Below are 13,099 nucleotides of genomic sequence, written 5' to 3' on the forward strand. Positions count from 1 at the left end.
TAATTATTTGCCGTGAGCTGTTGCAAAGATGACGCAGAAAGCACCTACACACTGGTAATGGCAGCACCCTGTTACTCGACGTTACCATTACGGCGTTGAATTTTATGGTCATATAGAATGATTGTACCGAATAAGCACCGGTAAAGCGTTTTCACTGAAATGCGTGTCCACTTATAACGACCTACGGTTTATGCATTTTGATTTATCTTTTTTTAAAAGATCGGTCTCCTTAGTAGTTTCAAAGCGAAAGGCGAGACTAGCACAGGTTTTGAGGGCTTCAAAGGTAGATGCGGCTCAGTTAGCATGGTGAAGTGACAGTTTTCCATTTCATTCTGTTGATTTTATTATGCTCTTCAACTACAAGACTTGAGTGCCCTAGTTTACCACGGTAGCCGATTAACAGAAATCCATTCAAATAACTGGAGCACAGTTGCATTTAAAGAGATTTGCGATCCCGAATACCAATAATTTTTCTTTGAACATCTGTAGTCACTTAGTTTCCCTGCAAAACAGGGTATTTTTTTTCCCTACAGGATGAAGCTTTTTTGACATGTGTGGAATTGCGAGGCGTTCCTTGTTCTGCGGTGTTTTGTATGTGGCCTTTATTTAGCCACAACGATTGTTCTACTGAAGGTATATAGGAGTTCCAAAGTTTTGAACAATTAATTGAATACTCCTTCTCATTATGTTGGAATCTATCGTTCAGCTACTTTTAAGAAGCACGACGGTGATGGTAGATTGTGATTTACGTTGTTATGCATAGGAGAAGCACCGAGGCCCTGAGTTAAATTCCTGGAGCGCTATCTGTATGGAGTATGTTTGTTCTCCCCAAGTTCACATGGGTTTCCTCTGGGTGCTGCCTCCTACAGCCCAAAGACACCCTGGTAGTTTAATTGGCTTCTGGGAAAATTGGCCCTGGGGTGTCTGTGTGTGTGTCTGCCCCACGATGGACTGGTGTCCTGTCCGGGGTGTCTCCCACCTTGCGCCCGTTGCTTGCTGGGATGCGCTCCCGCTCTCCCGTCGTCCCTTACTGGATAAAAACCGGTTGAGAACTGGATGGTCGCAATGGAACCGTCTTCTAAGTGTCTCTCCCCCCCGCCGGGGGCTTCTTTCCAGCAGGTAAACTGGTGCCCGTCGGCGCAACATGACCGAAAGCTTCCGGAACATAGAAGATGAGCCGTTCCCCAGCTTTCTGTCCAGCTCCCTGAGCAGCAGCACTGGCACTTTAGGGAATGTGACCCTGGGCTCCACGCTGGGGCTGCCTGTTGCTGCTTCCACTGTGGCTAAAATTAGAGCAGGAGCTGACAGCAGGTGGGTCCCGGCTGATGGGGGGGGGGATTGGGGGCTCTTTTTTTTTTTTTACCACGGGCCTCGTTACAGAACGGGCTTCCTGCTGAGTGGCCGATAACTCGGCCTGAGACCAGCTCCCTTCCTGTTTCCAGCCCAGACTGTAAATAAATACAGTGCAGAGAAGAGTAACAAAGGGGTCTGGTTTTAAAAAACGGGTTGCCCCGAGCTGTGCTCTGTAGAAACTGCTGGGCGTCGGGATGGTGGTGCGACTACGAGGAGAGGAGAAACGTTCTTTGAACGTAATCTTCCACTCTAGCTGCTACTGCAGTAATTAAAGCCAGAGTGATTGACGTACACAACAAGCCTCTTTTCGAAAAGGATGCGGAAAGCCCATTCACAAAAAGATAATTTATTGTCCGTTAAATTCCCAGCCTCTACAGTAAAGTGTTTAATTTTTTAGCACTGAATTAAAAAAAAAAACAAATTGATTCTGACACATGATTTGCTATGGCAACGTCTAAATCCAGTCTTTGATTTTTCTTTTCCTTGCTGCTCAGTTCTGTGTTCCAGTCTGTCAATGGAGCATGTATTTTATCTTGTGCAATAAATGTTGCCTTAATTGTAAAACACGGTCACACAGGGTATAATAGAGAACATTTGAAAAACAGCGCTGGGATGAATTACTGAAAACATCAAAAGTAATGTTTCCCCCCCCCCCCCCTTAATTTCTGGTCTGTAATAATGTAGCAGCTATTATGCTAGATCCGTGCACAAATGTTAGAAAGAAACGTTTGGATCATTCTGTCATGGGGTCCTATGTGGTGATGAGTATATTAATGGCCTTCTCTTATTGGTAACCGGCCCTTTGTGCAAGTGGATGAATGAATATCGCCTTGCTTCGTTCATTTGTACCCAATTCACAATTTTAAATGCTGGACATCTTTTGCAGAGCTCCCGATGTCCAAGCATCCTACCTGGAAGATGGCCCACTTTCTCTTTCAAACTCCCAGTCATCTAATGGGGACAAAAGAAGATTTTCTCTGGGTTTTAAAGATGACTTGTAAGTAACCCTGAAAAGGATCTCTCAAAGTGTAAGGAGACTGCTTCCTTTTAGAGCTGGGAAGACTTTAAATCAGCCATGTCAGTCACAACTGTGAGTGGCGTCAAATCCAGTTGGAAGATCTTAGAAGTGAACAGATACGATGGAGTTTTTTAGTGACGACCCTGCTGGCCCTCTTTACCATTAAAGTGTATGGGAAGAATTCCTTGAGGAATGGACTGCAAGGCTTGTGAGATGTGGCAAGATCTCCCTGAGCACTGCTGATGGAATTTAAGGGATCCCACCTTGTTTCTTCTCCTTGTTGCATTCCTGGGGCCTGAGCCGAGGTCATTCTTGCTCTGTTGTAAAACGAATTGCCTGCTTCTTCACTGGTGTGTTGACCTCAAACATTCCGGGACTCGGATCGTGCCTTTTCCAATAGGTGATTTCCGACAGCAATACATGCAAACGAGGCTTTAAAAATAGTGCAGGATTTTTGGAAATTGCAGAAGTATTTCAAACCTAGTGCTTCCACTTTTAGTTGGAATCGAAGTTTGAATTTCCTCTGCGAACAGAGAGAGGCATTGTGGTGGTGGGGGGTGAAATGTTCGGAGGTTCTTGGGTGGGCTGCAGCATCATGGGTTTCCCAGCGTTCTTCCGAGAAGCTGTTTTGCTTTGAGGGGTGAATCGGACGCTTCTGGGCGGTTTGTTAACGACCGTGGCCCTTGTTTTCCTCCTCTCTCCACGCAGAGGCGACGCCGACAGCTTCATCGCCGCCCATCGGATCTCGGATGCCCTGGTGAAGGTTCAGCTGGACGACACGCAGCCGGCATGCGAGGCCGAGCCGCGGGGCCGGTCCACGTGGAGGAACTCGGAGCACGGCGCCGGTACTGGTGGCTCCGTCTTGATTGCGCGTCCGCCGTAGACGCGTCGCGCGCCGCCTGTAGGATTTGTAAACGATAACTGTTGGGTTGCATGTTAATGCAGTGGTTTTCGGCCTTCTTAACTGGCTGACCCATTGGTCAAATGTAAAAAAATCTTGCTGTAAAACCGAAGAGGGGTTGTTAATGGGTGCGTGGCTGTTGAGTTGGAGAGTGATGGTGGTCTGACCCGTTTGGCGAGTGTGGGGTTAACCCTGGTAACTGCCAATATGGGTAAATTGAAAAGGGTGCCTGGAAATACTGTGCATTTTATGCTGATTTTGGGTGTTTGCAGTGGAGACATACCATGAAACGTCTCAAGTTCTGCTTCTTCATGAGGCTTTGGCTGGAGTGTTCTAGCATTGAGATGTTCCATTAGTCTATCAATTACATTGATTTTTTTAAATCCTCTTACACCTTCCGTCTCATCTTCAGAATTGTCAAACTCTGGAGTTGTGCTTCATCCTCACTGCCTAGCGTGTAGCCCATAATAACATTTTTATTTGAAATGCTTTGGTTTTCTTTTGGCATATCCTGCTATCATTGATCAAGATGGGCAGTGGGTACCGGCATGAACCAGACTTCATGTCTGTGTCTTATTGCAGTGGAAAGTCTACTTTAAAGGCAGAACGGAAGCTAAGGAATTAATTTCACACATGTTTTAAAATGAGTGAAACTGAAGTTAAGTGTCCGAACGGCTAAAATTCTGTTTGAGCCCCTAAGACAGATTAGCAGAGGTTTGAAAGTGGGTTAGCCACATGATGTATTGAGCACTTTGTAACTGGTCAGCAATATGTATAAACAATATAGTCTGTAAGTAAAATTTCCTGTCAAAACTTGTGTACCCAATGGATTTTTTTTTTCTTTGCAGAACTTTCTACGGGTTTGATTACGCACTTGCAGCTGGGAACAAAAATCATGGCAAAAAAGGTGATGCATCCGTTTGCAAATTAGTAAAATCCCATTTTCTACAGTCTTGCAAGATTGCATACTAAATGATGTTATTTGTAATGGGATTTCTTTGGCTGCTCTGGGATAAGCAAATCTGAAGTCTTGGAATTCATGCTATTAGTGTTGTATTTCCGTTTGCTTTCGTGCTCTATGCAGTTTGTTTTTGCTTTTGTTGCTGCTATGCCTTTTCGTCTGGCTGTTAGAAAATGCCAAGTGGTGTCTGAGTATGTCCATCGAATAAATGCTGCTGCCATTCTTAAGTGGCATGCTGAACAGCCTTTGAAGACAAAGTAATTCCTGGCCTGCAGATGCGGCACAATGCTCTGGTCGTGGTGATTGTAAGATTTTTAACCTTTTGTTCATTTGTCCTCAGCCCACATCGGCTGTGCCCAAGACCATAGTGGAAGAACACCTTGCCAGTGAGGGAGCAGACAGTGATAACTGCAGTGCCAGCCTCTCAAGCTTCCTGGAGAATGAAAAACTGATGTCTCTGGATAGCATGAACAGCGACAGTATGGGTATGCCGTGCTGTTCCTCGGTTATAACTTTTTTTTTTCCACTGGACAAAAGCTGATGTCGGCGAATGGTAGAAGTTATCTTTTCAGATATTGGTGAAAATGTCTTTCTGAAAGCGGGTCGATTTTTGAGTACGATGTCAGTCTCCTGTCTGAAGACAAAAACGAAACTGAAGTGAATGCAGGATGACCTCAAACCCTGAGTTTCGTGTTGGAGTACAGGGGGTGTTTGGCTTCTGGGCGGTCTGTCGACTGGGGTTTGTGATGACTTTTCTTTTTTTCCCCCTCAGATGATGATGACATCGATGTGGCTGAACTTCCTGACAGTGAGCTGGAGCAGTACTTTAAGACATTGGTTCCTCCAGCTATGCAGAGAGGACAAGTGGAAGGGCAAGAGATCCCTGCAGCAGTGAGTAAACATCATATTTCTTGGAGCACTGAGTCATTAGCGAAGACCTTGGGTGGAATGATTGTTCTGCTTCTTTGGAGCACTGGGCTTCCCATGCTGAATAGGAATAAGGGACTCCTATAAATTGCTCTGTTTGGCTACATTGAAGCAATTATGATTGCTTTTAATGACAAAAGTAAAACATTTAAAACTACTGTTTTTTCACCATTTGTTGAAAATGTGTTGTTCAAAGGACCCAATTTTCTAAAATGAAGAAATAAAAGGGTAACGTATTGCCAAAACTGATTGAAGTTCAAAACGCGGACATTTTATTAATCTTATTTTGTTCCCGTTACGCACTTTGTACATTTTAGGAACTTAACGGAAATCAAGAAAATGAGTCTCTCCCAAGTTCACCTGATCAAGAAAAGAATCGCTGTCAGTTTCTTGACGATTATGAGCAGGTATTTGCCCAATAAGTTACAAATCATTGGAAATCTGTGCTTTGCCCACTAGTAGTTAATTGAATCACTCTTATCCAGTCAGGTCTTGAAACAAAACCCTTCCTTATAGTTCCAAGAAGACAAGAACGTTTGGAAATTGGGATAAGTTAATTGGGTTTTTAAACTGGTTGCAGTTTAGTTTTTGGTCCAATTGGATCTCCTCACGTGCTCAAAAGCCATGTGCAAAACCTTGTGTAAATGGAACTGATTTTAATGGTTTCTTCCAGTGGAATTGTGTAGTCAGATGTCCACCCCAGTGCATGACTTCCCTGGAAGATCCTGTGATATGCTCGGGAGTTAATTCTGAATTGAATGAAGGCCTCCCATCCAAACCTTTCAGTAACAATTAAACAAAATAAGAACATTTAGAATAACTCCAAATGAGAGGAGGTCCTTCTGCCATCATCATCATGGTTTGTTTTCAGTAACTGAATGACCTAAGGGTCTCATCCACTTGTAAAGAATACAAATCTTCCAACAGCTTTTTTCTTTTAATTTGCCATTGTTTGTTGTTTCAAGGATGATTTTCAGATGCCCCATATCCGATTGGCGGCTACAGGTATGGACTCCTGTCCTGCCAGTGATGAAGAGGACACGGAAGATGAGCTGGAGGCTGCCCTGCGGTGTAGTGCCCCAAGACGGGCATTCCTGTTATCCAGCACTACCAGACAGCTGGTATGTAATGCGAAGACGGGACATTTCAGTCTCGTATCAATAGAACAGTTAAGGATTGCTTGCTTTAGTAGGATGTTGGGTAGTTCTGTTTTTAAGTGTTGCTGAAGCTTGGTTTCTGTTGATTTGATGCACAAGACAGTTTACTTCTTTGTACAGAAACAAAAGGTAACTTGGCTCAATGGCACTTAAAATGTACGAGCACACATATAGCACAGTTCACATTTTGGAGGTTTCGGTCTCAATTCCTCTTGAGTTGGTACTGTTGCCCTGACTCTAGGGGAATCATTGTCCTGCGTTTCAGCAAGAAGAATCACATGGCATTGATTCAAACCCTTAGGGGGGTGGTTGTGGTGGTGGTTTCAGGCCTGTTCTTGAGTTTTAGGGGTTCAGGATGCACCAGTTGTAATGTGTTTTTATTCCAGGTTGGTGAAAGCAATCATCCAAGCTTCAGGCCTGGTTTGGAAGGGGGAAGCTCTGATGATGATGAAACCCCCGTCAGAGCACGAAATCTGGCCACGAACTCCGGGATTGAGTTCAGGCGCTCGGCTGAGGGTCAGGTCATCAGCTCACCAGTTACAGGTACAGTAAAATGTCTGGTTTAGAAAAAAACCTCAGTGCTAGGACCTCCCTAGTGGATCATTGATGCACATAGAGCTCTGTGATCACGGGTTTGGGCCTGGGTCACGTCACTAGCCAGCTCGGGCTTCGATTTCTCAAGCAGCTGTACACAGTTGGCTGAGCATCACCTAGGAGCAGTGTGGGATTAATTGGCCTTGGCTCATGGTGAGGCAGCCACTTCTGTGGTCTCCCAGGAACTCCCGGGTGTGCTGCGCTGTCAGTGAATATCGCGCCTCATCTCCTGTATGGGGCTCTGTTGCTGGTGGCCGGAGTCGTCAGTCTTCACCTCCTCATTCTTCCCCTTGCCCAGGTGTTATCGTAACTGTAAGCAGAGACACGAAAATACTGGTTGAGTTGACTTTTCCAAATTGGGAGGGTATAACAAAACTGGCAATTCTGAGTATTTTTCATAGAAGCTTTTAACATGTTCCAGCAGAGACCTTTAGGGTTTATAAGAGTCGACGGTGAAAGTGATATTGACGTAAATCCAGCCTCTAGTTTCCTTCAGGTATCTGATGAGTAATTCCAGCAGGTGGTCTCATTTGTTATTTTGTGGCTTTGTTCTGGACACCGGGACAGGTGGAGGAGGAGATGGGAGCAGTGGAAGTGACAAGGAGGGCAGTGATGGTGGCGTGTCGACCGTCCCCTTGTTCTCCAATAACGCGCAGACTTCCTCTTACGACGTGCTGCGGGGCCTGGGGATCGTGGGTGGGAACGGCGCCGAAGATGAGGCGGACGACGAGCCTCTGCCCTCGCAGCTGGCGAGCGGAGAATTGGTCCCAAGACACAGTGAGGTACGAAACTCTTCTCTTCGTAGCCTTCGTGATAATTGTCACGGGGAAGAACGTCAAGAAATGTAGGTGCTGGATTGGATTAATGCCGTGTGAACTTGAGCATTTTAGCTTGTATAAACAAAAGTTTATCAGTTGCTTCGATTGTGTAACGAGGACAGCGGCTTCCCTTATCCTGTGAAAAGAGCCCGAAAGGTCACTTGAAGTTCTCTCTTGAGGAGGCTGAGAAAGCATCCAGCAGCAACCGTAGTAATGGGCCTCTTTGAGGACAGAGGAGTTCGTGTCCTTTCCCAGACAGGCCTTTCACTGTTTTCGCGTAGTTTTGTGTTTAATTCCTCTACTGACCATCGTGTCAACGCAGCTTCTCTCTGGATGTACCGGGCCTCGTTTTCTTCTTCAGTGTTTTCAGGCTTTTTAATGAGTTTTTTTGGTTCTCTGCTCAGCCACAAATGTTGAAGGGTTTTTTCTGGGCACTGGGATGGTTTGATTATGCGTTTCAGATGGGTGATCGTGTGGGTCCGGTAGGAACGGGAGAAGCTGGGTCTTCCACCACTGGGCTGGTGCTTTCGGCTGCATTTCCGTTTCAGAGGACCACATCTCTAGACCGACAGGAAGCCTTGGTAAACCCATGAGCATTACCTTTCTTGGAAATATCTGAAGATCTGGCTTTTTTTTTAATGCTTTATTTACTTTCGTCACTCTTCAGCCTTTATTAGCCAGCTGAAATTTATTTTAGAAGCATTTATAAAACTTGAGCAAAGCCAAAACTGTACATGTGACTCAGTCCTTTTATTTAGCGTAGCCCTCTTCTGCGTGCTTTTCTTTAGAGCGCGTGAAACCTGTTTCTTGCTTAACACCTCCGTTTCAGTTTTTATTTTGCGTTGCAGGTTGCTTTACATCTAGAAATGATCATTTTCTCCTCCTTTAAAATGTTTTGCGGCCGCCTTGACTAGAAAAGCTGTTGAGTCGGTGACGTGTTTTTCATGTTGCCCGGCTCTTTCTGAGGGTGCTCTGAACTGTGTTTTGGAGGGTGCCATGGACAGCGCGGAGGCCGCCGCGCTCGCCAATGGGAACCTGGACTCGCTGTACCTGAGGATTGCCCCCCGACCTTCCGTGCCGCCCGACCAGTCGGACACCTTCCTCGAGGAGGCCCCCGGCAGCTTCCACCTCTCCCAGGTGGTGGTGCCTCCGCACGGCGCTGAGGGCGAGGCGCTGGGGCTCCGGGGGGGGCCCTGCGGGGACTCGCCGGCCCCCGAACCCCGGACGGACAGCCCCAGCGAGGAGGAGGAGGAGCACCTCCCCGCTGCCGGGTGCCGGCCCTCCCTGGAGGCCAAGTACTTGTCCCAGACCTTCCCGATGGAAGACTCCGACGATGGCTGGAGCAACTGCCCTGACAGCACGGCCCCCGACCTAAATCCCGGTGAGTGCATTTCGAATCGCAATAAAGGTAAAATGCGCACAGTCACGTGTAAAACATTACTCCAATTTGCATCACGAAATAGACTAGCTTTCCAGGTATGCGCAGTGCCATGTTCTGTGATTCAGAACTAGGCAACAAAACGTCCGGTGGTGACGTGTGTGTGTGTGTGGCCCTATGACACTGTAAACAAGCCAGCTTGTGAATACATCTCTTTTAACCCAATAGAAATTGTTTTTGTTCTCGATGCCCTTTTACAGCGAAATACTGCTTGTTTACTCCCCACGCAGATGCCATTGAAACATTTCTTTATTGAAATGCTTGGTCCACAGCCAGTATTTATGCGCTCCTGCATTACGGTGACTGGTGAGCAGGAAGGCCTGCTTCACATTGAAATTCAAGGGAACTCGAATGCGAGTTTGCGACATGATGACTTTAAAAAATCGATCTGTAAAATTGGGACCTCAGGTGCCCTTTCAAAGCTTTTGCTGCTGCTCTGTCAGGTTTCACAGGGCTCTTTTGAGCCGTTTTCCGTCGTTTTTTAAGCTACGTAGAAGATGATGAAAAGCCCCGGTATTTCTCTTGTTTCAGAGGGAAATGAGAAGCATGATGTAGTCTACCAGAACGAGGAAGGGAAATGGGTGACCGATTTGGCATATTACTCCTGTTTTGAGAAGGAGCTGGAGGCTAACGGACTAGAAAATGCTGCTGAACAGTTTCAGACTGAAGACTTCATCTCGGCCAGTAAGCAGAGACCATCTGTGCAAAAAACAGGATTTGATAAAATAATTGAACTCGGCTACAATCATGTTCGCATATGATGTGTAATTATAGGTGTGCTATGTGTGTCATGGTGCTATTACTTAACATAATGGTTTTAATGCAGTGTGTGGCACACGTGGTTTAATAGATCATAGTGTTTCATTGTTTTATAGGAATGTGTGCAATAAGAAGTGTTGACAGCTTATTTAGTGCCACCATTGTTCTTTTTAAAGAAAAGGTATCTGGATTTTTTAGAGCATGTTAGAAATAAGATCATGTCTGTTCTTGCACCTGCAGACTGAGCCTTTGAAATCCACTTAAAGGTTATTTTTTTGAGTGTGCCAGGCAAAAATCTGTTGCCATTCTTTCTTCAGATGTCTTAATCTTGTGTTTTGCCTGTTTTCCAGGCAATGCTCTTGAAAAAATTGCTGAAGCTGAAGAGGAATTTGAAAAGGAGCACCGTTTCATGCAGGTGGGACTTCTCGTGCGCTAGGCGTGACTGCACTGAGTTGAAGCGTTGAGGTTGAAGGTTGGTTGAACTCTAGAAATAAAACCAGCCCAGAAGACACTGGTCTTCTTCATGCCGTGGATAAATTTCCCTTTAGTGTGAAGGCTGGCTCTGTGCCATACTGCTCAAGTTGTGCTTCCATTTCTTTTGCACTTGAATTCATATCTAAATTCAGATGTGTGTGTAACTCTGTCTTTATATGTAATATTAAAGGAAGAGCAGATGGTGGCCCAGAGCGCAAGTCTTGGGCTGGGAGACACTTCCTGGAGGCTTCCTTCCAGAAACTCAATACTCATGCGAGCTTCGCAGGTCTCCTCCGAGTTCGAGCACAGCAATCAGAGCTACCTGCGTCTGTCCTTGGGTCAGTTCTTCGGACAGAGGTCCGAGGCTCTGGGGTGCCTGGGAGTTGAAGGTCAGGACGACGTGAAACGGGTCAGTGGCCTTTCCTCGTCTGTTTTACCTTGACCGCTAAAAACATTGGTTTGACAACATGTGGAGGCAGTGTTATGCTAGGTCCTGGAAAAACCTTTTGAGTGTTTGAATGTAAAACCCATAAAATCTCTTCTGTGAGATGTACCTCATCGGGTGTGTAGTATTAAGAAGGTCTTGGAACATCATAATGTTTGGTATGTCTTTCGGATCGGTCTTCTGTTCCCATTTCTTGAATTCTTTTGTTATTGAAGAGTGGGGTTGATGGAAATAGTGACGCGTTCTTTTCTCACAGCCTTCGTTTGGTTACGTCATCACCTCTCCGGAAAAGAGGGAGCCTTTTGCACTGATCAGGCCCTCCGGTTTCTCCTCCCAAGGCAGCCCAGGGTCTGACGATGCTCTGACCTTCAGCGACGCGGACGAAACCATGAACCCAGGTGTGTGAGAATGGACAAATTCCTAATGATAGGAATGGTATTATGATGGAAAAACTGTTTTAATGTGTTCATGCTAATTTATGTGAATATTACATTGCTTCTAGGGTATAGTATGTTTATGTAAATTGTTTTTTCTCTTAATCGCACGTAGAAGATCTGGACAGAACATTAGAAGCAGAGACGTCGGCAGCTGTACCTGAAGCAGAAGTTCGTAAGGAATCTCTTCAAAAGGACAATCAGGTTTGTTTTAGGAAAGGATAATTCTGTATTCAAAATGAAATTTTTGTTTGTGAAGTAATAGAATTCCTTGTGCACAGATGAGGAAAAAGCAATCTTAACTTGTCTCAATTACAAATCACAATGTTGGGGAAAAAACACATTTTAGTTTATGTAGAATTGTGATTTTTTTTTTATCCATCTTCTTAATTACCTGCCAAAAGAGCATCACTGTAAACGTTAGAATAAGACTTCTATGAGAATGTGACTTAAGTAGCTTTATTTTGTGCTGAGGCACCGTTCATTCATTTTCCTGCTTCTGGCACAGGGAAACCGAATGCACTGTCACTTCATAAAAGCATTTTTATCTCTAAATCATGTCGTTATTTTTTTTTGTAACGATTCTCTGCTGCTGGTGAATTGATCAAAGTGTGCATAGGTACGCTCCAATCAGTGGTTTCTTTTCCATCTTCAGGATCTGCAGCCTAACACCCCCAGTAATCAAAAAACGTGTAAAGGAAATGGAGGCTCTTCTCATGAAGACTTTATGCTGAGCATAAGCACCATTGCATCCGCAATAGCAGATGCCTCTGTCAGTTCCGATCCAGCGCAGCTTGCTGCCATGATAATGCAGCTGTCTAAGAAAAACCAGAGCAAGAAATCTCAGACAGGAGTGCAGGGGCGTGCTGTCCATTCTCAGTCGGAACAGAACAGGCTTCTCGAAGCTCTGCAGAAGAGTACCTCAGCTGGAGAGCTGAGTGTGTTGGACATCGAGAAGTACCTGAAGAAAACCGAGATTCCTGGTAGTGACACTGAAGCCGAGACGCGCTCGGTGTCCCCCTACAGCTTTGACTCTCCTGACTGGGCTGACGGCGCTGGTGTCCCGCTGACGCTCTGGGACTCTTTTCCCCCTGCGGACAGTGGGGGTGCTTCCAGGGTCAAGGAAGGCGTCTGCACGAGTGCCTGTGATGGAAAGGACAACACTGCTGATTGGGGAAGTAATGCAGACATTTCCAGCACTACCAAATTGTCAGTTCCTTCCCTTGGCGCGAGTGTGACCGGAAGCGCAGGCTCAGCCAGAAAAGAGATCGCACAAAGAAGTGCTCTCCCGAGACCAAAGACGAGCTATGCTCCTGTTGGTTCCTCTGCTGCGGGTGAGAGGTCTGTAAGCAAAGGGGAAGCCTGTGGTACTGCAGTAGAAGGTATTCCTGCTTTTAATGTGGGTGGTTTGCAAAGGCCGATACCTGGCAGCACTGTAAAGAAGCCCGGCAATTCGGGGTTGATTAAGGACAATGGAAAAAGCGGCACAAAATTAGGCAAGGTTAGACCAAATGTTTCGAGCTCAGAGATGACGCCTCTTCAAGCCCTTGGCGCTAGCGGCCTGAAGGCAGAAGAGCCTGGCTGTGCACTTCCGGCTCCCAGATACCCGCCAGGCCAGCGGAGCCCGCCGTCGGGGCTGCCTTCCAACAAAAGCGCCAAAGCCGGTCCCCGGGGTCCGAGCGACGCAGGGGAAAGTCCTCCGAAGATGAAGACGGCGGTGAAGAGTCCAGCGGGGAAGGGGGGAGGTGGAGCAGAAAAGCGTGTCAGTTTTGTGGGCCCAAGTCCTTCTCCTGTGGCACCGTCGCAAAATAGAGATGGTA

The 13,099-nt window shown here is 46.1% G+C and overlaps 1 protein-coding gene across 3 annotated transcripts in view; it reads left to right on the top strand.

The window, feature by feature from the left end:
• Positions 1-1,144: 1,144 nt before the first annotated feature.
• Positions 1,145-13,099, top strand: part of cep192 (centrosomal protein 192) — a 39,445-nt gene continuing 27,490 nt past the window's right edge. For 2 of the 3 annotated variants that reach the window (XM_088600836.1, XM_088600839.1), the window contains exons 1-18: positions 1,145-1,311; positions 2,240-2,350; positions 3,080-3,216; positions 4,121-4,179; positions 4,574-4,718; positions 5,006-5,124; positions 5,478-5,567; positions 6,126-6,281; positions 6,704-6,860; positions 7,479-7,693; positions 8,191-8,310; positions 8,720-9,110; positions 9,699-9,851; positions 10,277-10,341; positions 10,591-10,809; positions 11,102-11,243; positions 11,395-11,483; positions 11,935-13,096. In XM_088600836.1, the coding sequence (XP_088456962.1) occupies positions 1,145-1,311; positions 2,240-2,350; positions 3,080-3,216; positions 4,121-4,179; positions 4,574-4,718; positions 5,006-5,124; positions 5,478-5,567; positions 6,126-6,281; positions 6,704-6,860; positions 7,479-7,693; positions 8,191-8,310; positions 8,720-9,110; positions 9,699-9,851; positions 10,277-10,341; positions 10,591-10,809; positions 11,102-11,243; positions 11,395-11,483; positions 11,935-13,096 (3,697 nt within the window). The remainder of the gene's footprint in view (positions 1,312-2,239; positions 2,351-3,079; positions 3,217-4,120; positions 4,180-4,573; positions 4,719-5,005; positions 5,125-5,477; positions 5,568-6,125; positions 6,282-6,703; positions 6,861-7,478; positions 7,694-8,190; positions 8,311-8,719; positions 9,111-9,698; positions 9,852-10,276; positions 10,342-10,590; positions 10,810-11,101; positions 11,244-11,394; positions 11,484-11,934; positions 13,097-13,099) is intronic. The other variant, XM_088600838.1, reaches the window with a different exon arrangement.

The sequence above is a fragment of the Lepisosteus platostomus genome, chromosome 12, assembly GCF_059453375.1.
Source record: "Lepisosteus platostomus isolate fLepPlt1 chromosome 12, fLepPlt1.hap1, whole genome shotgun sequence".
NCBI classification, from domain to species: Eukaryota; Metazoa; Chordata; class Actinopteri; order Semionotiformes; family Lepisosteidae; genus Lepisosteus; species Lepisosteus platostomus.